Consider the following 26,314-nt stretch of genomic DNA (forward strand, 5'->3'; position numbering starts at 1 on the left):
ATTCCATAGATTAACAACCCTCTGGGTGAAGAAGTTCCTTCTCAATTCAGTCCTAAATCTGCTCCCTCTAATCTTGAGGCTATGCCCTCTTGTCCTAGCTTCACCTGCCAGTGGAAACATCCTCTCTACTTGTATCTTATCTATTCCCTTCATAATTTTATATGTTTCTATAAGATCCCCCCTTATTCTTCTGAATTCCAATGAATATAATCCCAATCTACTCAGTCTCTCCTCATAAGCCAACCCCCTCAACTCCGGAATCAACCTAGTGAACCTTCTCTGCATCCCCTCCGGTGCCAGTACATCCTTTCTCAAGTAAGGAGACCAAAACTGCACACAGTACTCCAGGTGCGACCTCACCAGTACCTTATACAGCTGCAACATAACCTCTCTGCTTTTAAACTCAATCCCTTTAGCAATGAAGGACAAAATTCCATTTGCCTTCCTAATTACTTGCTGTACCTGCAGACCAACCTTCTGCGATTCATGCACAAGGACACCCAGGTCCCTCTGCATAGCAGCATGCTGCAACTTCTTACCATTCAAGTAATAATCCTTTTTACTGTTACTCCTACCGAAATGAATGACTTCACATTTATTAACATTGTATTCCATCTGCCAGACCTTTGCCCACTCACTCATGACAGAGGTATATAAAATTATGAGAGGCATAGATAGGGTAGATAGCCAAAGTCTGTTTCCCATGGTAGCGGTGACTAAAACTAGAGGGCATAGATTTAAGGTGACAGGGAGGAGGTTTAAAGGGGATCAAAGGGGTACATTTTTCACACAAAGAATAGTGAGTATCTGGAATGAGCTGCCTGAGGAGGTGGTGGAGGCAGGAACAGTAGAGACATTTAAGAGGCATCTGGACAGGTACTTGAATGAGCAAGGCATAGAGGGATATGGAAATAATGCAGGCAGGTGGAATTAGTATAGATAGGCATTATGGTCAGCATGGACGTGGTGGGCCGAAGGGCCTGTTTCTATGCTGTACGACTCTATGACTCTAAACTTCTTCACTCAGGGTGGTGAACCTGTGGAATTCTCTGCCACAGAAGGCAGTGGAGGCCAAGTCATTATTGGCCATTGTAAATTGCCCCTAGTATAGGTAGGGGAATTGTGGGGATGTGGTAGGAACATGGGATTAATGTAGGATTAATATAAATGGGTGGTTGATGGTCGGCACAGACGCGGTGGGCCGAAGGGCCTGTTTCAGTGCTGTATCTCTAAAAAAATATATATTCAAGGAGGAGATAGATATATTTCTAATGCCAAAGGGATCAAAGGATATGGGGAGAAAGCAGGAACAGGGTACTGAATTAGACTATCAGCCATTATCTTTTTTGAATGGCAGAGCAGGCCTGAAGGGCCGAGTGGCCTACTCCTTCTATTTTTTATGTTGCTATGTTTCCAATGCTGGAAGGGGATGAACAAGCACTCCTCCTGCCAGCAAGGGGCCCGCTCAGCCTTGTGTGCACAGGGTGCGAGTGCCAAAGTCATCCACAGCCAAAGGGCAATCAGATCAGCAATGTTCCTCCAGTGAGGCTGCTAGCGCAGAAGCTGCACCAAGAAGGGGCAACCTCTCCATTTACAGAGAACACACTGACATATATGGAAATGCATGGGTGTCATAGCAATGTAAATATGTCTTTCACTAAATGTTCCTCACCAACACGTGTGCCAGCATATAGCATCAATGTCACATCCCTTTGCACCGTTGGCCCTTCAGGAGAGCCAAGGTATGCAGTATCATTGCCATGCCACCATTCTCACAAGCATCTCCATGGATGCAGTGACATGGACATTGGCTCAGTCAGCTGCTGCCTCTAATAGTTTACACAGGAATGCTACAGATGTTGTCTGGTGCACAGCAGAAGAGTGAGGGTGATGTGTGGCTTGCAGAGCTCATGTCAGTTCCAATGGAGCAGACAGCCTTTGTCTGATAAGCCACTGCGTACATCCCTAGCTCATTACTAGCCCTGTATGCAGAGCCTGGGTGCCATCTGCCCTCCCAGGTGTCTTTCATGTTGTAGGTCCTCAGCGTGCTCATAGTCCAAAGAGGAATCCTGTTGACGTTTCTACTCATCATGCCAGGCCTGGCCCCTATTGGGTGCGTAGTTGTGCAGAGGACCAAAGAAAGGAGCTGGCCTTTTCAGCCCGTAGTACAGGGCATCATCCTATCCATCCAGGCATTGGAAGCGCTCTTTCAGCATGCCGATCTCCTGCTCAATGATGGCTCTTGTAGCTCAGTGGCTGGTGTTGTATCTCTCCTCGGCAGCAGTGATGGGGTCTCTCACTGGTGTCGAGAGCCAGGTCTGCAAAGGATAGTCCTTATCTCCAAGAAGCTACCCCTCCATCTGAGCTAATTCAGTGAACAGCAGTGGCAGCTGGGACTGGCGCAGTTCCCAGGTGTCATGGCAGCTGCCTGAGAAGCAGTCACGGATTTGCATGAAGCATCTGCGGTGATCAGATACCAGCTTCACCTAGATTGAGAGGATTCCTTCAATGGTGATGTCTGCAGGTGGGAGCCTGGCGGGAGGCCTGATGGCTACATGAATGCAGTCTGTGAATATTACAGCCTATGGTTCTCCGGCAATGGTGCCGAAACCGACGGCTCTCTGGGCCTGGCTGTGAGAATCCGTCCTTAAGTGGGCATTACTCACTGTCCCTTCGGTGCACGACATTGGTGACCTCCCTGATGCAGTGGTGCACTGCTGACTGTGAGACCCCACAAAGGTCTCTGTTGGGCCACTGAAAAGCTGCATAGTCATCAAGCTTGAGAACCACAGCCACTGTGAGGAACAAAGGCATGAAATGTCCACCGAAGCCCATGGGCTGCAGGTCATCTTTGAGCAGGGCAGAGAGATGTGTCGCCACCCCTCTCTAAATGTGTAATCGCCTCTGACACTGGTGTTCTGACATCCGATGGCATGTCATGTGGGGCCTGTAGATGCACGACAATCGTAATGGAGAGCTCCCCTTGGAGGCTAGCTGCTCACGACCGGGGGCCTCTACGTGGATCGCACCTGCCTGTTGATTTTGCCTCTGGCACATATGGATCCTCAGGAGCACAGGATCACACAATGTAGGATCAGCCATACCTACTTCCATGTGATAAATAAAGTTGAACCCTTCATGTATTCGAAAGTTCCAAACAGGGCAGGGATTGGTGTCGACGGGTACATCAGCTGCTTTCATGGATCAACTATGTGGTATGCCATGGCATTGCCCATCTTGGCCAACACTCAAGAGTGGCACAGTATGATCACATCAAGATCCTACCAGCTGAATCAATTACCCTCACCATCCATATAACCTTAATGCTCCTACTCTTTCTGGCACTCTCCCCACACACAGGGTGACTAGAGTGCCATTGCTCCTTCGCAACACAAACAAACACAAAGCGTACACTGTTTACAAAGAGAGGGTACACAGTACCTCCCTTCATGCTTGTAGAGCTTTCCCTCCAATAATCCAGACCCCCTCCCTCCTCCCTTTAAGAATGCAGAGCTGCGACCCCTGTAATCCCCCCTCCTCCCTTCCAGTATGCAGACAGACCCCTGTAATCACCCCCCCTCCTTTCCAGTATGCAGAGCGAGACCCCTGTAATCCCCCCTCCTCCCTTCCAGTATGCAGAGTGAGACCCCTGTAAACCCCCCCCACCTCCTCCTTTACAGAATGCAGAGACCCATGTAATCCCCCCTCCCTCCCTCCTCCCTTCCAGTATGCAGAGTGAAACCCCTGTGATTCCCCCTCCTTCCCAGTGTGTAGAGTGAGATCCCTGAGTACCCGCCTCTCCCTCCCAGTATGCAGAGTGAGACCCCTGTAATTTCCCCCCTCTTCCCTTTAAGAATGCAGAGTGAGACCCCTGAGTAACCCACCCCTCCCCTCCCTTCCAGTATGCAGAGTGGGACTCCTGAAAACAGAACTTACCTTCTGTTGCGAAACCTTCCGTCTCCAATGACCCACTGGCTTTTCTAATCGTGAATGGGACAGCACGTGACGACCACCCATTCAAAGTAAAAATCAGAAAGTGTCCATGGAGAGGTGGCGGGCTGCATAATCTGCACAGGTAAGTACCGTTTAACATATTCTAAGTGGGGTACCACCGCCATGTGGTAATTTGCGCTGAGTCCTTCTCAACGTCGAGGCAGGCCTCTCCTGGCAGAATTTTACCAGCCCCCACGCCGTGATTCGCAGCATCGAGGGGGTCGGTAAAATTCAGCCCATGATGACAGTTATATTTGCATATATTGATCTGCTTGCCTTAAATTTCAACTTAAAAGAAGCGGTTTTCTTTAATTCACCTGAACTGAATATACTCTTACTTCAAAACAGCTATAAGTGTGCACTGACACAAACCAAATCTGCTCGTTACACAAGGAACTATATTTAGCATCTTTGGCAATGTGCCTGGTAATTCAATCGTGAAACAGAAAAAGCTGTGCAAACTGTATGTTTCTCAAACACATGGCATAATTCATCACTACCTGACTTAAGGACAAATGGGGGAGGACTCAAATGGGCCAAGTAGTACATTCATGATAGATGAAAACATAAAACAAAATGAAGAATTTCTTTACAGCAAGGGTTAATTTTTTTTTAAAACACCAAGTAGATATTTACCTAGAATATATATGACTAACAAGTGCTTATCTAAATCTGTCTGCATTATACAAATGCAGTTTGGCTGCCTGTATTTGCATAAAACTGCCCTAAAGCTGCACAGCATGCTTTTACATTTTTGTAAAACTAATTTTCATCATTCCTTGCTTTAGTAAGAATAAAAACACGAGATATCTGTGTTGATATAACTAGCAGCTATGAGTGTTTACAGTGGACAAAAGCAATTGTGAATATTAGTTTTATTACCAAGGTGTATAATAACTATTGACATTGGAATTTTAGGAGCAGCTGTAGGCCATTAAGCCCCTAGAGGCTGCTCTGCTGCTTAACTAAATCATGGCTGATCTGTACTTCTACTTCATTTATCCACCTTTGCTCCATATCTCTTGATAGATTCTTGTTGGGTAAAGTTATCAGTCTTGAAAACTCCAATTTGACAATTCTCCTATCATCCCAGCTATTTGGATTGGACGGAGGAGTGGGGGGGGGTGGTGGCAGAGAAAAGAGAGTTCCAAATTTAGAACCATAGAAAAATTACAGTACAGGAGGCCATTCAGCCCGTTGTGTCTGTGCCAGCTGAGAATAAAAATAAAGTGGAAACTAGCCACCCAATCTAATCCCGCCTTCCAGCACCTGGTCCATAGCCTTGCAGCTTGCAGCATTTCAGGTGCATGTCCAGGTACCTTTTAAAAGAATTGAGGGTTTCTGCCCCCACCTCCATTCCTGACAGTGAATTCCAGACATCCACCACTCCCTGGGTGAAAAAGTTTTTCCTCATGTTCCCTCTAATCCTTCTACCAAACACGTTAAATCTGTGCCCCCTGCTAATTGACCTTTCCATTAGAGGAAACCAGTTCTTCCTATCTACTCTATCTAGGCCCCTCATAATTTCTACTATGTCTCGTGTGAAAGTGATTCCTGATTTTTCTCCTGAAGGTTGCATCATCAGAGCAGCTGCACGGTGACGGAGAAACTGGGAGAATGGAATGGAGTCCCTACAGGAGGCAGGGTGTGAAGAAATGTAGTCAGGTATACTTCTTCACACCCTACCTCCTGTAAGGACTCCATTCCATTCTCCCAGTTTCTCCGTCCCCGATGCATCTGATCTGATGATGCAACCTTCCACAACAGCGCCTCTGGTATGTCTTACTTTTTCCTCAACTGAGGATTCCCCCCCACTGTGGTTGACAGGGCCTTCAACCGTGTCCGGCCCATTTACCGCACTTCTGCTCTCACGCCTTTCCCTCCCTCCCAGAACCATGACAGGGTTCCCCTTGACATCAAGGCAGCATTTGACCGAGTACGGCATCAAGGAGTCCTAGCAAAACTGAAGTCAATGGGAATCAGGGGGAAAACCCTCCGCTGGTTGGAGTCATACCTAACATTTCTGCCACTACAGCGTGATGCCACCCCCAAACGCATTTTCACCTCCCCTCCCACAAGAAAGGATCCCCTGTCAGCATTCCGAAGGATCGTTCCCTTTGCGACACCCTGGTCCACTCCTCCATTACCCCCGACACCTCATCTCCTTCCCAGAACACCTTCCCATGCAATCGCAGGAGTTGTAATACCTGCCCTTTTACCTCCTCTCGCCTCACTATCCAAGGCCCCAAACACTCCTTTCAGGTGAAGCAGCAATTTATTTGTACTTTCAATTTAGTATACTATATATAGGGCGGCACAGTGGCGCAGTGGTTAGCACCGCAGCCTCACAGCTCCAGCAACCCGGGTTCAATTCTGGGTACTGCCTGTGTGGAGTTTGCAAGTTCTCCCTGTGTCTGCGTGGGTTTTTTCCGGGTGCTCCGGTTTCCTCCCACAGCCAAAAGACTTGCAGGTTGGTAGGTAAATTGGCCATTATAAATTGCCCCTAGTATAGGTAGGTGGTAGGGAAATATAGGAACAGGTGGGGATGTGGTAGGAATATGGAATTAGTGTAGGATTAGTATAAATGGGTGGCTGATGGTCGGCACAGACGCGGTGGGCCGAAGGGCCTGTTTCAGTGCTGTATCTCTAAACTAAACTAAATATTCGTTGCTCACAATGCGGACTCCTCTACATTGGAGAGACCAATCGCAGGTTGGGTGACTGCTTTGCTGAACACCTCTCAGTCGAAAAGATGACCCCGAGCTTCTGGTTGCTTGCCATTTCAACACTCCCCTCTGCTCTCATGCCAACATTTCTGTCTTTGGCCTGCTCCAGTGAACATCAACGCAAGCTCGAGGAGTAGCACCTGATCTTTCGATTAGGCATTCTACAACCTTGCAGACTGAACACGGAGTTCAATAACTTCAGAGCGTGACTGGCCTTTTTTTAATATTTTATTTTTTAACCACGTACCTGCTTTTCATGTAGTCAGAGCTGCTCATTGTTCTGCTATTGACAGTCTCTCTGGACTAATGCTTTGTCTTTCACCACTAGCATTAACACACTCTTTGCCTTTGTCCCAGGACAGCTCTGTTATTTAATTTCTCCTGCCCTAACAAACACCTTCTACTTTGTTCTCTCCCTCACCCCCCTCCCCTTCCCTTGCTTAAAACCTAATTCTTTTCTAATCTTTACCAGTTCTGATGAAAGGTCACAGAACTGAAACGTTAACTTTGCTTCTCTCGCCACAGATGCTGCCGGACCTGGTGAATATTTCCAGCACTTTTTGTTTTTGTTTCAGATTTCCAGCATCTGCAGTATTTTGCTTTTATTTTAGGTAATGTAGGCAGTTAGTTTGGAAGGCCAGCAAAGAAAATGTTCAACAGCTGAGGTACTGATATAGTGGGCAAGGGTTACAGATAGGGAAGGAGTGGGAAGTAGCCAAGATGGACAATGTTGAGAGGGTATAGGTAGGCTTCCTTAGGATATGAGGTTTGAAACTCAGCTAACATTTAAAATTTTGGCGCAAGTAGCAAATAGAGGACAGACCTTCTCTTCAGGGAACAATGCTGTATCTCTAAATAAATAAAAAAAATAAAACATAACAAAAAGGAGGAGTAGGCCATTCAGCCCCTCAAGCCTGCCCCACCATTCAATAAGATCATGGCTGATCTGTCCCAGGCCTCAACTCCTCTTCCGGGCCTGCTCCGCCTAGCCCTCGACTCCCCAAGATTTCAAAAATCTATCTACCTCCTCCTCAAATACATTTAGTGACCTAGCCTCCACAACTCTCTCAGGCAGAAGATCACCTCTCATTCTTCTAAACTCCAATGAATAAAGGCCTAACCTGTTTAGCTGTTCTTGATAAAACAACCCCTTCATCCCAGGAATCAGCCTAGTGAACCTTTTCTGAATTGCCTCCAATGCTAGCATATCCTTCCTTAAATACAGAGACCAAAACTGTACACAGTACTCCAGGTGTGGCCTCAGCAACACAGTTGTAACAAGACTTCCCTATTTTTAAACTCTAACCCCTTAGCAATAAAGACCAAATTTCCATTTGCCTTCCTGACTACTTGCTGCATCTGCATGCTAACCTTTTGTGTTTCATGCACAAGAACACCCAGATCCCTCTGCACTGCAGTATTTTTAGTCTTTCTCCATCTAAATAATAATCTGCCTTTTTATTCTTCCTACCAAAGTGGATTACCTCCCACTTTCCTACATTGAACACCATCTGCCAAGTTTTTGCCCACTCACTTAACCTATCTATATCCCTTTGCAGATTCTTTGTGTCCTCATCACAACATGCCTTCCCACCTATTTTTGTACCATCAGCAAATTTGGATACACTACATTCTGTCCCTTCCTCTAAGTCATTAATATAGATAGTAAATAGTTGAGGCCCCAGGACCGATCCTTGTGGCACCCCATTAGTTAGGGCTTTCCAACCTGAAAAAGAGCCACTGATCCTCTCTGCCTCTGTGTGTTAGCCAGTCCTCAATCCATGCCAACACATTACCCCCAATACCCTGAGCTCTTATTTTGTGTAATAACCTTTTATGTGGCACCTCATCAAATGCCTTCTGAAAATCCAAATACACTACATCTACCGGTTCCCCTTTATCCACTCTGCTTGTTATATCCTCAACGAACTCTAACAAATTTGTCAAACATGATTTCCCTTTCATAAAACCATGTTGACTCTGTTTGATTGCATTATGTTTTTCTAAATGTCCCGCTATTTCTTCCTTAATAATGGACTTTAGCATTTTCCCAATTACAGATGTTAAGCGAACGGGTCTGTAGCTTCCTGCTTTCTGTCTCCCTCCTTTCTGGAATAGGGGTGTCACATTAGCAGTTTTCCAATCCGCTGGCACCCTACTGGAATCCACTGAGTTTCGGTATATTATGACCAATGCCTCCACTATCTTTGCAGCCACTTCTTTTAAAACCCTTGGATACAGGCCATCAGGTCTTGGCGACTTGTCTGCCTTTAGTCCCATCAGTTTGTCCAGCACCTTTTCCCTCGTGATAGAGATTGTTACAAGTTCCTCCCTCCCATTTACACTCTGCTCATCTATCATTGTTGGGATATTTGTAGTGTTCTCCGTGAAGATCGATGCAAAATATTGATTTAAATTATCTGCCATTCCCCTGTTCCCTGTTATTAATTCCCCAGTCTCATTCTCTAAGGGTCCCACACTAACTTTAGCTACTCTCTTCCCTTTGGTATACCCGTAGAAGCTCTTACTGTTTGTCTTTATATTTCTTGCCAATTTACTCTCAAAATCAATTTTCTCCATCTTTATTAGCTTTTTAGTCATCCGCTGCTGGTTTCTAAAAAATTTCCAATCCTCTGGCCTACCACTCGTTTTCGCCGCATAGTACGCCTTTGTTTTTAATTTGATACTCTCCTTAACTTCCTTTGTTATCCACGGGTGGGTCATCATTCTCTTCGAGTCCTTCCTTCTGACTGGAATAAATGTTTGCTGAGTGTTATGAAATATCTGCTTAAAAGTCTGCCACTGCTCATCTACTGACTTCCCCTGTAGTCTATCTTCCCAGCCCGCTTTAGACAACTCTTTCTTCATACCTCTGTAAATGTATTTAAGTTGAAGACACTGGTTTGAGACCTGAGTTGCTCACCCTCAAACTGAATTTGAAATTCTACCATGTTATGATCGCTTCCCCCTAAAGGATCCTTAACTACGAGATCTCTTTCACATGTTCAGAGAGAAACAGTTCTAGGTAATATGCACAGATCACAAAATCCATCACCAATATAGAGAAACTGTAACTAAAGCTAACAGGGTATATTGAGTTGCATTAATAGAACTATTCAGTATAAATTGAAGAACATCATTTTGCCACTTTACAGGTGGCAGATGCGACTGTATCTGGAGTACTGTGCACCATCCTGATCTCCCCAAGTGTTAAGTGGGCTGGGAAAAAGTCTAGAGGAGAGCTACAGGAATGATTCCTAGCTCAAAAAAACCTCAGCTAATCACATAAGTTCAACGACTTTGGTCCATTTACTTTAGAGCAGTGTAGGCTTACACATCTATGAAATAATTAGCAGGCTGGAGAGTATCCTTATTGATGTATTTCAGTTTAACAGATCGAAGAGGACCAAGGGGATATGAGTTAAAGCTATCTAAGAGTAGAAAGGGACTGGATGTTAGGTGGTTCTTTTCCCAGAGAGTAGGGAGACTCTGGAATACATTACTGACTGGTGGTGGGTGCTCGCTCTCTGTATGCCTTCAAGAAGAAACTGACTGGGGCAGAGATCATATTACTCATTAAGATAACATAAGAAATAGGAGCAGGAGTAGGCCCTTCAGCCCTTTGAGCCTTTTCCACCATTCTGTAAGATCATGACTGATCTTCTACATCAACACCACCTTCCCATACTATCCCCATATTTCTGAATATGGAAAAATCTGTCGATCTCTGTATTGTATAGCATATTTATATATAACACCAGATCCATGTGGGCTCTTGGACTGGTTTCAAATGTCTAAGAGGAGTCAGAGAAGAATTTTCCAGAATATTTTTCCCTTATTGTCCCTGGGTTTTACCATATCTCTCCATGAGGACAAAAGAGCTGAACTCAAGAGAGGTGAGGTGGAGTGACTGCCCTTGACCGAGTACAGCATCAAGGAGCCCTAGCAAAACTGAAGTCAATGGGAATCAGGGGGAAAACCCTCCGCTGGTTGGAGTCATACCTAGCACAAAGAAAGATGGTTGTGGTTGTTGGAGGTCAATCATCTCATCTCCAGGACATCACTGCAGGAGTTCCTCAGGTTCTGTCCTAAGCCTAACCATCTTCAGCTGCTTCATCACTGACCTCCCTTCAATCATAAGGTCAGAAGTGGGGATGTTCGCTGATGATTGAACAATGTTCAGCGCCATTCGCGACTCCTGAGATACTGAAGCAGTCTGTGTAGAAATGCAGCAAGACTTGGACAATATCCAGGCTTGGGCTGATAAGTGGCAAGTAACATTCGCGCCACACAAGTGCCAGGCAATGACCATCTCTCCCTGACATTCAATAGCATTACGATTGCTGAATCCCCCACTATCAATATCCTAGGGGTAACCATTGACCAGAAACTGAACTGGAGTAGCCATATAAATACCGTGGCTACGAAAGCATGTCAGAGGCTAGGAATCCTGCGGCGAGTAACTCAGTTCCTGACTCCCCAGAGCCTGTCCACCAGCTACAAGGCACAAGTCAGGAGTGTGATGGAATACTCTCCACTTGCCTGGATGAGTGCAGCTCCAACAACACTCAAGAAGCTCGACACCATCCAGGACAAAACAGCCCACTTGATAGGCACCCCATTCACAAACGTTCACTCCCTCCACCACCGACGCACAGTGGCAGCAGTGTGTACCAATTACAAGATGCACTGCAGCAATGCACCAAGGCTCCTGAGACAGCAACTTCCAAACCCGCGAACTCTACCAACTAGAAGGACAAGGGCAGCAAATGCATGGGAACACCACCACCTGCAATTTCCCTTCCAAGTCACACACCATCTTGACTTGGAACTATATCACCGTTTCTTTACTGTTGCTGGGTCAAAATCATGGAACTCCCTTCCTCACAGCACCGTGGGTGTACCTACCTCACATGGACTGCAGCAGTTCAAGAAGGCAGCTCACCACCACCTTCTCGGGCAATTAGGGATGGGCAATAAATGCTGGCCTAGCCAGCAATGCCCTTGTAGCTGAATGGCTAACAGCTAAGCATCTGCAAAGCATGAAGGGAAAAATAGCCATCCTTACACAAGGACAAGGACTGTGAAAGAGCTGCAGTTGCAATTTAACGAACCCAGCCTGCTGAATAGGCAGTGTGATAAGATGTGCTCCGAATGAGACTGTGAGACTGCTGTGGTTGCGAAGGTTGCTAGACAAGGATAGATAAGAAGAACAAGCAGCAGATATATTTTGTTTTGCTTTGCAACTAGCACTAAGTAAACGGATGACTCCAAGTCACGGGTGTATGTGACTAAGAACATGGGAGCAACTGGATAAAAAGGGGAGGCTAGGAGCCTCCACAGCAAAGACCTGCAGGAACAACCATCGCGGAAGGGAACCCCGAGTCCGGGATTCAGTGAAGAGAACCCATCGGGAGGGAGTATGATCACCTCGCCTTGCAACAGGTAGTATTTAAGTCCAAGCCGTGAGTCTTGTGATTTATTGTAACAAATAGTTTAACAAGTGAAATAGTAGCTTAATAAGTGATTTAAGTATCAATAAAAGTGTTTATATGAAGTATCTCGTGTAGGTGTCTTTTGTCCGCTACGTCAGTGACACCTTAGTTTGAGGGTAGAGGAGTTAGGGAAGATGTATTTCGACATAAAACTCTGACCATCATGCCGTGGGGCAGGATTGGTGGAACAGCTGCCGTCAATTTCCTGTGATCCATATGCTGAAAGCAGTAAGCTCTCAAATTTCTACTTATGTTTGCACCTCAACTATCTGAGTCAAGTGACTCTTTGTTGTGCATCTACCCAATCCCACAACATTTCACACAATACTTTTATTCTGTACTACCAATGGAAGCTGTAAACAAAACATCAAGGTTAGTTATTTCAAAAAGTAATGCGTATACTTACTATTTTCACCTATGTCTTCTTGAGATCCTTCAACTAACCCTAAGGTTTTGACAAAGATTAACCCCATTAGAACAAGACACAGGACAATTGTGGAGATGTAGAGAAACTGTGACAGGTAAAACTCAAATTTATCTAGACGATTCTTATGTTTTTGTACTTCTGTCTTAGGAAGCCCAGCAGGAGTTTGGCTTGTGTAGTGCTCATTTTCAGACAAACTCTCAGCCTTTCCTCGATAATGACTATAAGAATATAGGCTGCCTGAATTCTTTGTAAATTGATCTGAATGCAAGCTGTTAAATCTCCCCGTATATCGATCTGAACTCAGGCTGTCAGATATCCCTGCATATCGATCTGAATACAAACGATCAGATTTCCTTGTGTATGGATCGGCCTTCTGATATTTCACTGCATATTGATCTGAACTCAGGCTGTCAGATTTCCCCACATATTGATCAGAACTCAGGCTATCCAATATCCCTGCATATCGATCAGAACTCAGGCTGTCAGATTTCCTTGTATATCGATCAGAACTCAGGCTGTCAGATTTCCTTGTATATGGATCTGAATATAAGCTGTCAGATTTCCTTGTATATGGATCTGAATACAAACTGTCAGATTTCCTTGTATATGGATCTGAATACAAACTGTCAGATTTCCTTGCGTATCGATCTGAATACAATCTGTCAGATTTCCTTGTATATGGATCTGAACTCAGGCTGTCAGATGTCCTTGTATATGGATCTGAATTCAGGCTGTCAGATTTCCTTGTGTATGGATCTGAATTCAGGCTGTCAGATTTCCTTGTGTATGGATCTGAATTCAGGCTGTCAGATTTCCTTGTGTATGGATCTGAATATAAGCTGTCAGATTTCCTTGTATATGCATCTGAATATAAACTGTCAGATTTTCTTTTATATGGCTCTGAATATAAACTGTCAGATTTCCAGGTATATGGATCTGAACTCAGGCTACCAGATGTGCCCGCATATGGATCTGAATACAAGCTGCCTAAAGTCCCCGTGTATCGATGTGAACTCAGAGAGTCAGATTTCCCTGCATATCCATCATCCACGGTATGAAGTCCATCAGTAAAGTAATCAGCCGACGTCTCTGTATAGTCTGTGGGAGGGTCATCCACAGACACACTATCGGCTTGCGAGGCGCGATTTAAGTCGGCCCTGGTGCTAGAGGCGGCGCCCGGCCTCTTGCGCAGCTGCTCCGGGTAGGCCGGGGCCCGGGAATCAACCTTTCGCTGCTTGGGCCCTGGGCGACTCCGCAGCGCTCGGCTACTTTGTTCTTTCTGACTCTTTTCTGACCGCAGTTGCTTTAATTTCTTGACGTAGAGAGACCTGGTACTGTCTGTAATCGGCCCGGCGGTGTAATCCAAAGCCTTCAGCTCGCGTCGCAACTCTTTATCGTTCAGTACCAACGCCATTTTCAGGCCAGCGAGCGCTACGCAGTCAGAGCGCGGAACATGCGCACTAGGGCATTGTTGAGGACAGGACGCGCGCGCGCATTGGATTACAGGGCGGCGCGCGCGAGATCACGTGGCAGGGGCGCGCATAGGATGATAGGGCAGCGTGAGCGCGCGCTGCATTGCAGAATCAATAGAATGGTTACAGCATGGAAGGAGGCCATTCGGCCTGTCGTCCATGCAGGCTCTCTGCAAGGGGCGGCACAGTGGTTAGCACCGCAGCCTCACAGCTCCAGGGACCCAGGTTCAATTCTGGGTACTGTCTGTGTGGAGTTTGCAAGTTCTCCCTGTGTCTGCGTGGGTTTCCTCCGGGTGCTCCGGTTTCCTCCCACCGCCAAAAAACTTGCAGGTGATAGGTAAATTGGCTGTTATAAATTGCCCCTAGTGTAGGTAGGTGGTAGGGCATATGGGATTACTGTAGGTTTGTATGGATGGGTGGTTGTTGGTTGGCACAGACTCGGTGGGCCGAAGGGCCTGTTTCAGTGCTGTATCTCTAAACTAAACTAAGAGCGACTCACCAAGTTCCACGCCCCTGCATTTTCTCACAGCCCTGCAAATTCTTTCTCTTTGGGTGATTATGCAGTTCTCTTTTCAGTCATGATTGAATCTGCCTCCATCACACTCTCAGGCAGTACATTCCAGATCCTAGCCTCTTGCTGCATAAAAAAATGTTTTCCTCATGCTTCTTTTGCTAATCACATTAAATGTCCTCTGGTTGTCAATCCTTTCACCAACGGGAACAGTTTCTCCCTATTTACTCTGTCCAGATCCCTCATGATTTTGAACATCTCTATCAAATCTCCTCTTAGTCTTCTCCAAGGAGAAGAGCCCTAGCTTCTCCAACTTACCCATGTAATTGAAGTTCCTCATCCCTGGAAGGTGTGCATGTTGATTGAACATGTGCGAATGAGATGGTGCTCTATTTAAATAGGGGACTTGGCAGGGTGACTATAGTTACATCAGGTAGACAGTGGGGAATCTGCTGGGTTACTGTGGCATTATCAAATGTACACTTTTTCTAAGTCTCAAAATTATATTTGAAAGTTTGTAATTTAGAAGTGTTTGATAATGCCATTTTAAAATAAATTGTTAAGTCTAAAATTTCCCAGTCCTGATACTGATATCAGACATCTATGTCTTCTTTCAGTGAGATGGTGATTGATCAACTTGACAAAATGGACCGGATTCGAAAATCACCCGCCAGAATCAGTACTCCGAGAACGTGAGTAATTGAAAGGGGAATTCTATCGGAACGGTCATCGACCAGAAAGGCATTGTTCTGGTGGAATCGGACTCAAAAAAAAAAGGATCTGAATCAGGGCTGCAAGACTGCATCACCATTAAGCGTCGTGGTTTTCCCACCAAAAAGAGCTCCATTGGCAGAGTCTCCCCATGCAGATGCTGAAAACCTGCACTGCAGCCACAGAGAGCAGGGCATGGCATAGGTCCAGTGTTGCAGGCACAGTAGACCTACATTGATTTTTCTTTGAGGGAAAATCATTGAAGGAAGAATAATTTAAGGGGAAAGCTGTGGCAAAAAGAATTCTTGGAAGCAATACATTTTGATGCTATGACAATGAAATATCCAGCTATGAATTGGAAGGATCCGCAAGTTCTTCATGAAATCCAGCTATTTGGACAGCTTACGGAGTTATGCTTTTTAGATCATGCTGTCACAGAACCTGACAAGCAAGCAATAAAGACAGCAATTGGCAATGAAGGTCTCCATCACATCAACACTTCCGGATTGTCAGAAGCAGACCAGAAAGATCAATCTAACCTCTGGACAATTGACCAGTTCATCAGCAGATGTCACGACAAAGGCAAAGATTGTGATTTTTCAGATGCAGAACTCTTGAGAGAATAATGGAGCTGGTAATCGCATGAACTTCAACAGAGCCTTTCCAAATGGATTAGCTTGATAAGAAAAAAGGATACAACGTCGGCAGTCTACTCAAAGATGGCAGAAAATATCTAGTCATAACTGCTGGCAGGCGATATATACAAGCACTTGGAGCAGCAACAGCCATAAGTGAAGTAGCCAAGGCACCTTGACAGGGAAAGTTGTGCGGTAAGTGCAGTCCAATCCATCAGCCACCTAACTGTCCTGCATTCAGAGATACCTGCAAGGCGTGTGGTCTAAAGGGACATTGGGCAAGACTGTGTAGAAAATCTGGCAGCAAAGAAGCGGTCAGAAGCTACAGCTCAACAAAAAACAGACGCCACCTAGTGGTGAGAATAAAAAAAGAATTCACCAAGTACTATTTCAAGCACAGGCACGTCCATGAAGTAGGCAGAGACCTAGACAGCAACGAAAGCACTGAAAGAGGCACAATCAAGCTAGAAAGTGGGCAAGCTTTCCATATAGTGACAGTCATACAGCATAAGGATGCACTCACACAATTGCAAGCTTTCACCACAGTGGAAATTATGGGCTGAATTTATACAGCTCGCTGCCAAGCTTAAAAAATGGCGCGGCGCACACACGAGATGTACGCCACTGAGCCGCCGCGATATTTAGCGCAATGGCTCATTTACATGGAGGGGTTGGACTGCCCACCCCTGATGACACAGAGGCATCTGGTGCCACCACACAGGCGGCGGTGCCATTTTGATAGGGCTTCAGGCCCTTCTGTATCATTTAAATTTTTTAAATCACAGTTTTAAAAAAAAATAAAATTGAATATTTATTCACAGTTCCAATCCCCACTCCCACCACCCACCCCACTGACTAATCAGTTTATTTTTTGTCCTCTCCCCCCAAAAAGGTAAACTCTCAATCCCGACCTATCCCACCTAACTTTCTATATGCTCACCCCTTCCCGCCATCCCCTCCAACAATCGCATTAGTTTTTGCCATACCTCTCCCTCTCCCGCCCTGAAAACTTCACTCCTGCACCCCCCACCAGTGTTCCGCCTCAGATCTCCAGAACTCCCGCGCCTTTGGATCTCCATTTGGAGATCCAAAGGTGCGGGAGTTCTGCAGCCGCCCAGAATATCGGAGTGGGATGGCCGTCGCTTCAAGGTAAATCTTTATTCATGTAATTCAAATTAATTAACATATTTTAATTAGGTCCCCGTCGCCGAATGGCGAGGGGGCCACCACAAGGCCTCGCCGCCGGCAGTAGTATTGGGCAGAGCCTTCCTGGAGTCGAGGCCTGTGTGGGCCTCTCCCGGAGATATTTTGGGGGGCCCCCCCTCTGCCATGACCCCCGATGTCGTAGAACTGGTAAAATCCAGCCCTATATGTCCTAACAAAAGTGGCAAGCACAAGCTATGACTGAAGATGGATACTGGGGCGAGCACCAACATTTTACCACTGCAGATACTCAATGACATGTACCTAGTGAAGTGTGAGTCTATGTTACAACCAACAAAAGCTAGACTCACTGCATACCACAGTTCACCAATCTGCTGCATGGAAACATTGATGTTGAAGTGCAGATATGGAAGTTCTGCATGGTTGCCACAAGTGGTCTATGCTGTTGACATCAATGGTCCACCAGTAGCTGGACTACCAGCATGCAGTGAAGTCTGGATCATGATGATTCACAAGATCAGTAAAGTGCCAGTGCTGGATAATCAAGATAAGCGTGACACTATTGAGTCTATTCAAAATCTGCAACAGAAATACCCGGATAGATTTGACACCATGGGCGGTTTTATAGGCAACATCATTCTTCACGTAAAAGATGATGCAGTTCCCTCCATAGATCCCCCACGAAGTGCAGTGTCCACATAAAGGACAAGCTAAAGGCTGAGCTTGTCATGATAGAACGACACGGGATTATTCACTGTGTTCAGCAATACATGTGTAGCTCTATAACCACTGTAATTAAGAAAGATTGTACCATTAGAACATGCTTGGATCCCAGAAAATTAAAGTGAGCACTGAAAAGATGTCCTCACCAGGTTCCTATTTTAGAGGAGCTCAACCCAAGGTTTGCGAGAACCAAGTTCTTCTCAAAGTTGGACATGAATCATGGTTATTGGTCAGTGCATCTTTCCGAAGATTCACTGGAACTAACAGCATTCAGAACAACATTTGGGAGGTATTGCTTTCTACGGTTACCGTTCAGTCTGTCAGTGAGCCAAGACCTATTCCAACAATATATGGATCACATTACCAAGAGTGTTTTCATCGCGGATGACATAGTGGTCATGGGAAGTACTAAGAAACAGCATGTCAAGAATCTTCACATTCTTCTGGAGATGGCTAGAAAAGAAGGTCTTGTGTTTAATAGCAAAAAATGTGCTATCAATGTGAGCCATATTAATGTTTTCAGTTCAGTCTGTCCTTCCACTGGAATATGACGAGATCCTAGTAACGTTGAGGATGTACAATGAATGCCTACTCCTCAAGATAAAGAAAATTTACAGTGGTGTTTGGGCCTGTTTAACTTCGTAGCACCACATATCTCAAATTTCTGTGAGAAAGCATCATCACGATGTGAACCTCTCAAGAAATATACGCCATTCTTGTGGCATGAGGATCATCAGCACGTGTTTGATTCGTTAAAACAGTCACTTTCTGTTGAAGCATGTTTACAATGCTATGACCCAAGGAAAGAAACTACACTTGAAGTGGATGCTTCACAAAAGGGTCTCAGCATGTCTGTTACAGGAAGGTATACCAATTATTTCTAAATACAAATGACATTAGGGGATATGAGGATAGTGTGGGAAAAAGGCATTGAAGTGGAAGATCAGCCATGATCATAATGATTGGCGGGGCAGGCTCAATGGGCTGAATGGCCTACTTCTGCTCCTATGTTCCTATGAATAAAAATTGCATTTGCTTCTGAAGGTTTGTCACCCGCTCAGGCGAGCTATTCAAACATAGAACAAGAAACATTGGCATTAGTGTTCAGTATCATCAGATTCCATATGTACCTATTTGGCAAACTTTGTTGTCGAGACTAATCACAAGTGTTATCAATGATTTGGCAAAAAACACTCACCAAAGCACCACCACGACTCCAAAGACTGCTAATCAAAGTGCAGGGGTACAATTGTGAGGTCTGACATAAACGTGGAACCCTCAAAGTTACATCTGATGCATTGAGAAGTATTATGAGATTGCTTCTATTTCTTTTGTAAAATATGTTTTACGGACTTTGAATTATGGACACTGATTCATCTGGAATCTTGAAGAGATGGCTGAACTTTGTGGGGTTTTTTAAATAAGTTACCAGAAGGTTCCAGAATTTGGTTAGTAAACAAGTCTTACTGGAAGGCACCTGTTTGTGGATGATTGCCCAGCAGGGGTTATTTTGACTTGGGGAGATGTTTACAAAGAAGTGACAAGCCAAGATTTATAGACGTCAGGAGACTTGATTTCTGGAAGGTTTTAGTTTCAGTTTGAATTGTTACATTTGAGAGTTGATTTTTCCTGCCAGAAAAAGAACAGCTCAGTTCTCTCTCTTTTGAAAACAAACCTGCTTACAGTATGGCAGTTTCCTATTTCCTCCTGTATTTGAAGAAACCCTGCATGTTTGAAGGAACCATCAAATGTGTGGGACCTTAAACCTTTGTTGATGCACTCCTGCTTTAAGACATATTTGGAGCCTTTGTAGCAGCATCTCTTGGAAAACCTACCCAAACTGATCATCAACATCACCTGGAAAGAACTGTTCTAGGAAGATCCCAATGACAGCTGTCAACATGCATTTGGGATGCCTAACCAAAACAAAGGACATCTCTCCATACCTTCTTTTCAGCCTGTGTTTTTTGTATTCCTCCTTTTTTTTGTAGCAGCTGGGAGAGGCCCGCCACGGGCCTTGATGCCAGGAAGGCCCCGCCCCATATTACCGGCGCAGTGAGGCCTCGTGGTGCACCCCCCCCCCCCCCCACTTCTTGGCAATGGAAGCAGTGCTTAAACATGTTTATTAATGGATGAATTACCTACCTGCTCCAGTCGGTGTCCCGTTGCCGTATTCTGGCCAGTTGCCGGGAGGGACTCCCACGCCTTCGGATCTCTGATTGGGGAGGAGAGGGCAATCAATAAAGTGTTTAGTCATTGGGCGTGTGGGAGATGGGCTTGATTCATTTATTTAATTTTTCAAATTAAATCTTTAATGACTGTTCCCTTAAAAATGTAAATTAAATGTAAGGGCTTGAAGCCCTTTAAAAATGGTGCTGGCACCTGCGCAGTGGCTCCGGATGCCGTTGCCGGGGTCAGAGCACCGCCCCCTCCATGTCATCGGGGGGGGTGCTGTTCCGTCCCATCCATGTAAAAGAGCCACCGCGCTAAATATCATGGCAGCTCAGTGGAGTACATCTTGCGCCTGCGTCGCGCCGATTTTGAAGCTGATCAGCAGTGAGCTAGAAAAATTCAGCCCAGAGAGTAGAGGGTAGCATGCAATTAGATTTCAACTGTTATAAAGAGAGTTCACTTTAAAATCTGGGTTTTCTGGGAGGAATTTTTTACAGCATTGCCGGCCTGTCTATTCCTTGTCTTTGAATTGATAAAGCGTCACAGGCTCCTTTGGTTAAAATTCAGTCCAAGGTTGGTGGTGGAAGTCCTGGTTCAATTTCTCAGATGGGGAGTTTTCAAGGTCACCTTGCAATCTCTCTGCTTCAGTAGCTTAGAGATGATGCTGGTAGGGCTCCTTGCTTAGCTGTATCAATCTCATAGCTTCTCTGGCTGGAAAGGCTTTCTGTCTCCCTCTCCTACAGCAGTTACTTCTTTTAAGATAAAAGCTTATCAGGTTTTGGTTTTAGTCAGGTGATTCAAGACGCTCTCCCCTGGGGTGTTCATACACTGTCCCAGGATATGGGGACCATTGTTACATAATGGCATCCGAATGTAGTCCATTTTGATAAATAGGTGTTATTTCACACCTATTAGGCTGAATTTTAATAGCTCACCGCCGTTCTCGGTGGCGAGCTTGAAAAAGTACGTGGTGCATGCATGAGACATGTGCCAGGGAGCCGCCACGATATTTTGCACAGCGGCTCATTACCATGGTGGGGTTGGAAGGCACACCCCCAATGACATAGAGGAGGTGGGTGCTCTGTCCCCAGCGATGGTGTCCGGTGCCACTGCGCAGGAGCGGGCGCCATTTTTAAAGGGCTTCAAGCTCTTCAGTTCAATTTAAATTTTTAAAGGTCCTGCTGCAATAAAAAGGGAAATAACATTTTAATGTAACTTTGAATCCCCTCTTCCTCCCCCCCCCCCCACTGAGTACTCGATAAATTGAATGATATATCCCTCCCAAAAACACTTCTTTGCTCTTCCAAACTTTCATCCCCCAACTTCAAAAGCTTTGACCCTCAACCCCTTCCCCCCATCCCCACAACCAATCAGAACAGTTTTCCCCACTCCCCCCGCCCTGAAAATTTCATTTATGTGTATGGATAAGGGGGGAAGGGGGCAACTCTGAATTATTTAATGCTGGGGGGAAGGGGGAAACTCTGCATTTGGATACATTGTTCGCAGGACCGGCAGCCTTTTACTTGCTCCTTCATCAGGTAATGCCGTTCACGGTGTCGCCAATGCAGCCCCCGCCACATGATATGGGGGGGCGGGGAGGGGCGGATGCCGTCATTATGTTAAGTGGCCGCCCGCTGCATAGTCACAGCGGTGTGGCTGCATGGATCACATGCGGGAAGGCCACTATTATCTGTGCCCACTGCTGCCTCTGGCAGCAGGACTACAAAATCGTGTTTGCTACCAATGCGCTTGAGGCATCCGTCAGTTGGCAAATGGTAGGAAATTTGGAGAATTATTCTGTAATAAGTAAGAAGTAATCACTTCTGACAGTAAATATGTCAGTTGCTATTCTTAACCATGGAGGTAATGGAACGTCATGAGGATGAAGTACCTCTCTGTGTTGACTTGGCTGATGCTCTCGACATGCATCACACACCCTCACTGTTCATTCTATATCATTATTGATCACTGGCCAATAAACTGTCTCTTGGATCTTTCAATGCCCATGTGACCTTGATGTAATTGGGTAAGGATATCTTGATGAAGTACTTTTGGTATTCATACTTGTCTGCCCTTGAAAATGACTACACTTGCTATCACTAATTCATCATGATAAAGCCAAAAGGTTCTGAGGTTTGTGGGAACCTCTTGCATTCTATTTGGCCATCCACTGATGATGAGCTGCCATAATGTTGTCATGCTCATGGAAGGAACAGTGATTAAAAATGAAATGAACTGGAGGTATTATGAAATAACAGTAAACTGTTGAACTCAGCTACAAGAAAATGGACATTTTGCTACCCGGCAACAGAGAGGGAGAGGTCAGATAATCCTATCCTGTACTACCAATCAACATGGTTTTCTGTTGAGGACAGGACCATTACGAATGTCTGGAATTGCCTTGAGGAAGCACACTGATATGTAAAACAGCCCATTCTGTGCTAAGGGCTCCTAGCATCAAAAATTGGGCTAGCAAAAGCTTTTTCAGACAGACTGAGGCACAGTGCGGCTTTCAAGCAGAGAGATCCACCATTGACATGCTGTTCTCCCTTTGCCAGCTACAGGAGAAATGCCGTGAACAACAGATGCCTCTTTACATTGCTTTCATAGATCTCACTAAAGCCTTTGACCTTGTCAGCAGACATGCTCTCTTCAGACTACTAGCAAAGATCGGATGTCCACCAAAGCTACTAAGTATCATCACCTCATTCCATGACAATATGAAAGGCACATAGCGGTACCTCATCAGACCCCTTTCCTATCCTGAGTGGTGTGAAACAGGGCTGTGTTCTCACACCTACACTGTTTAGGATCTTCTTCTCCATGTTGCTCTCACATGCGTTCAAGTCTTCAGAAGAAGGAATTTTCTTCCACACAAGATCAGATGGCAGATTGTTCAACCTTGCCTGTCTAAGAGCGAAAACCAAAGTACGGAAAGTCCTCATCAGGGAACTTCTCTTTGCTGACGATGCTGCATTAACATCTCACACAGAAGAGTGTCTGCAGAGACTCATCGACAGGATTGCGGTTGCCTGCAATGAATTTGGCCTAACCATCAGCCTCAAGAAAATGAACATCATGGGACAGGACATCAGAAATGCTCCATCCATCAATATCGGCGACCACGTTCTGGAAGTGGTTCAAGAGTTCACCTACCTAGGCTCAACTATCACTAGTAACCTGTCTCTCGATGCAGAAATCAACAAGTGCATGGGAAAGGCATCCGCTACTATGTCCAGACTGGCCAAGAGGGAGTGGGAAAATGACGCACTGACACGGAACACAAAAGTCAGAGTGTTTCAAGGCTGTGTCCTCAGTACCTTGCTGTACGGCAGTGAGGCCTGGACAACGTATGTCAGCCAAGAGCGATGTCTCAACTCATTCCATCTTCGCTGCCTCTGGAGAATCCTTGGCATCAGGAATCTTCAACGCAGAAGTCCTCGAGGCGACCAATATCCCCAGCATATACACCCTACTGAGCCAGCGGCGCTTGAGATGGCTTGGCCATGTGAGCTGCATGGAAGGTGGCAGGATCCCCAAGGTCGAAGAGACTTAGCAGTTGGCAGGAAAAAAGGCAGAAGTGCAAGGAGAGAGCCAACTGTGTAACAGCCCCGACAACCAGTTTTATCTGCAGCACCTGTGGAAGAGTCTGTCACTCTAGAATTGGCCTTTATAGCCACTCCAGGCACTGCTCCACAAACCACTAACCACCTCTAGGCGCTTACCCATTGTCTCTCAAGACAAGGAGGCCAAAGAAGAAGAAGAGGAACTCCTGGTGCCACACTCTAGTGAATATACAAATAGGAGGATAGAACAGATGAATGTGCGTCTGGAGAGATGGTGCAAAGGGAGCACTTTATATTCTTGGGACATTGGGACTGGTTCTGGGGGAAGTGGGAGCTGTACAGGCTGGATGGGTTGCATCTGAACAAAGCTGGGACCAATGCCCTCTGCTAGTGCTACTGGGGTGGTGGGGGATGGGTTTAAACTGACTTGGCAGGGGAATGGGAACCAGGATGTAGCATTAGAAAGGAGAAAGAAGGTGCACAGAGAGCACTACTATAAGAAGTAGTAAGGCATTTGGTGGTCAGAGTAAGAGGGAATGCGATAAGGTCTAAATTAAGTTTACAGTGCATGTATGTGAATACACAGAGCATGCCAAATAAGGTAGTGTGCTGCAGGTGCAGATAGACACCAGGGAATATGATGTCGTAGCAATAACAGAAACCTGGCTCAAAAAGGGCAGGACTAGGTACTAAATAATCCTGGATATAGGGTGTTCAGGAAAGATAGGAGAGAAAAGGAAGGTGGAGAGATGGCACATGAAATGTAATACAGAGAAGTGTGAAGTGATACATTTTGGTAGGAAGAATGAGGAGAGGCAATATAAATTAAAGGTTACAAAGGATGTAAAATGAAGAATGGTTCTAGGAATGATTGACTTGTTACATGGATGGTTGGAGAAACTGGGGCTGTTTTCCTTAGAGGAGAAGATTAAGGCGAGATTTGATAGAAGTGTTCAAAATCATGAAGGATCTGGACAGAGTAGATGGAGAGAAACTGTTCCTATTGGCAGCAGGGTTGAGAACCAGAGGGCACCAATTTAAGGTGAATGGCAGAAGAACCAAAGGTGAGAGGTTAAGTTCTGGAATACACTACCTGAGAGTGTGGTGGAGGCAGAGTCAATCATGGCTTTCAAATGGAATTGGATAATTATCTGAAGAGAAAAAAATTTGCTGGGCTACAGGGAAAGAACAGGGGAATGGGACTAGCTGAGTTGCTTTTACAGAGAGCCAGCATGGACACATAGGGCCAGATGGCCTCCTTATGTGCTGTAACTATGCTATGATTCTATGAGCAAATTGCTCTTTGTGAGATCTTGGAAAATGGTTGCCACATTTCCTTATGTAAGTGCCCTCCAAAAAATAATTCATTGAACGTGAAATACTTTGAGACATTTCTGAAGACTGTGATAAAGCGCCATTTAAAATACATTTTTTGCTCACATATTTTATTTCATGTATTTATTTACCCAATGACCAGTGTATGCCTGTTACCTAAACTTTGGGTGAAGAGGAGAGGTGTGATGAGGAGAAAAGGATCATTATTCTTCTGTATATGGCATAAAAGTGAATGTGTTTCTGAAACAATCAGTGTTGTATATTTAGTTCAAGCACCATTGCATTGGCTGTCATTGCAAATGTATGCGATTGAAATTATTTGGTAGAGACTTGGGATGCACAACAATTAAAAGGCCTAATGAAGCTGAGCATCATTGATCCCAATAGCGTTGGGTAGACACACTGAAGAGTAACCACTGGCTTGTTTTAGTTTTCTGCTTCACACATTGCTACTGGTAGTAGAGGAGCTCTGTAAATTAAGCTAATTCCAAAAGACATTTTTGTTACAACATGGGAGCTCTTTACAACATTGACTACACGTCAAATGTACTTCATTGGCTGTAGAGTGCTTAGGAATAACCTGAGGTTGTGAAAAACACTATTGAACTGCACATTTTTTCCCCCTTTTGGTGAGGGCTTCATTGCTTCATTTTCCGATGTAATACTTGTCTCTGCTGGGTTAATAGGTCCTGGCTGAGGTAATGACAGGGATGCAGCAGTTTGGGTTCCACCCGGGCTACTTGGCTCCAGACCTCATTACAGCCTTGGTCCAAACATGGACAAAAGAACTGAACTCCAGAGGTGAGAATTACTGCCCTTTACATCAAAGCAGTATTTGACCATGTGGCATCAAGGAGCCCTAACAAAATTGAAGTCAATGGGAATCAGGCGGAAAACTCTTCACTGGTTGTAGTCATACCTAGCACAATGAAGATGGCTGTAGTTGTTGGAGGCCAATCATCTCAGCCCCAGGACATCACTTCAGGAGTTCCTCTCGTGTCCTATGCCCATTCATCTTCAGTTGCTTCATCAATGACCCTCCCTCCATGATAAGGTCAGAGTGTGGCTGTTCGCTGATGATTGCACAGTGTTCAGTACCATTTGCGACTCCTCAGATACGGAAGCAGTCCATGCCCGCATGCAGCAAGATCTGGACACCATTCAGGCTTGAGCTGATAAGTGACAAGTAACATTCATGCCATACAAGTGCCAGGCAATGACCGTCTCCAACAAGAGAGAATCTAGCCATCTCCCTTTGACATTCAACGGCATTACCATCACTGAATCCCCTACCATCAACATCCTGGGGGTTACCATTGACCAGAAACTTAACTGGTCCAGCCCTATAAATACTCTGGCGACAAGAGGTTAGAGGATGGAAATT

At 45.4% G+C, this 26,314-nt stretch overlaps 1 protein-coding gene across 4 annotated transcripts in view; it reads right to left on the bottom strand.

The window, feature by feature from the left end:
* Window positions 1–14,101, bottom strand: part of LOC137383861 (inner nuclear membrane protein Man1-like) — a 36,404-nt gene extending 22,303 nt beyond the window's left edge. For 3 of the 4 annotated variants that reach the window (XM_068057191.1, XM_068057190.1, XM_068057189.1), the window contains exon 1: window positions 12,621–14,101. In XM_068057191.1, coding sequence (XP_067913292.1) covers window positions 12,621–14,055 — 1,435 coding nt within the window. In that variant the 5' untranslated portion in view covers window positions 14,056–14,101. The remainder of the gene's footprint in view (window positions 1–12,620) is intronic. The other variant, XM_068057188.1, reaches the window with a different exon arrangement.
* Between the last annotated feature and the right edge of the window lie 12,213 nt (window positions 14,102–26,314).

This window comes from Heterodontus francisci, chromosome 25 (genome assembly GCF_036365525.1).
Source record: "Heterodontus francisci isolate sHetFra1 chromosome 25, sHetFra1.hap1, whole genome shotgun sequence".
NCBI lineage: Eukaryota > Metazoa > Chordata > Chondrichthyes > Heterodontiformes > Heterodontidae > Heterodontus > Heterodontus francisci.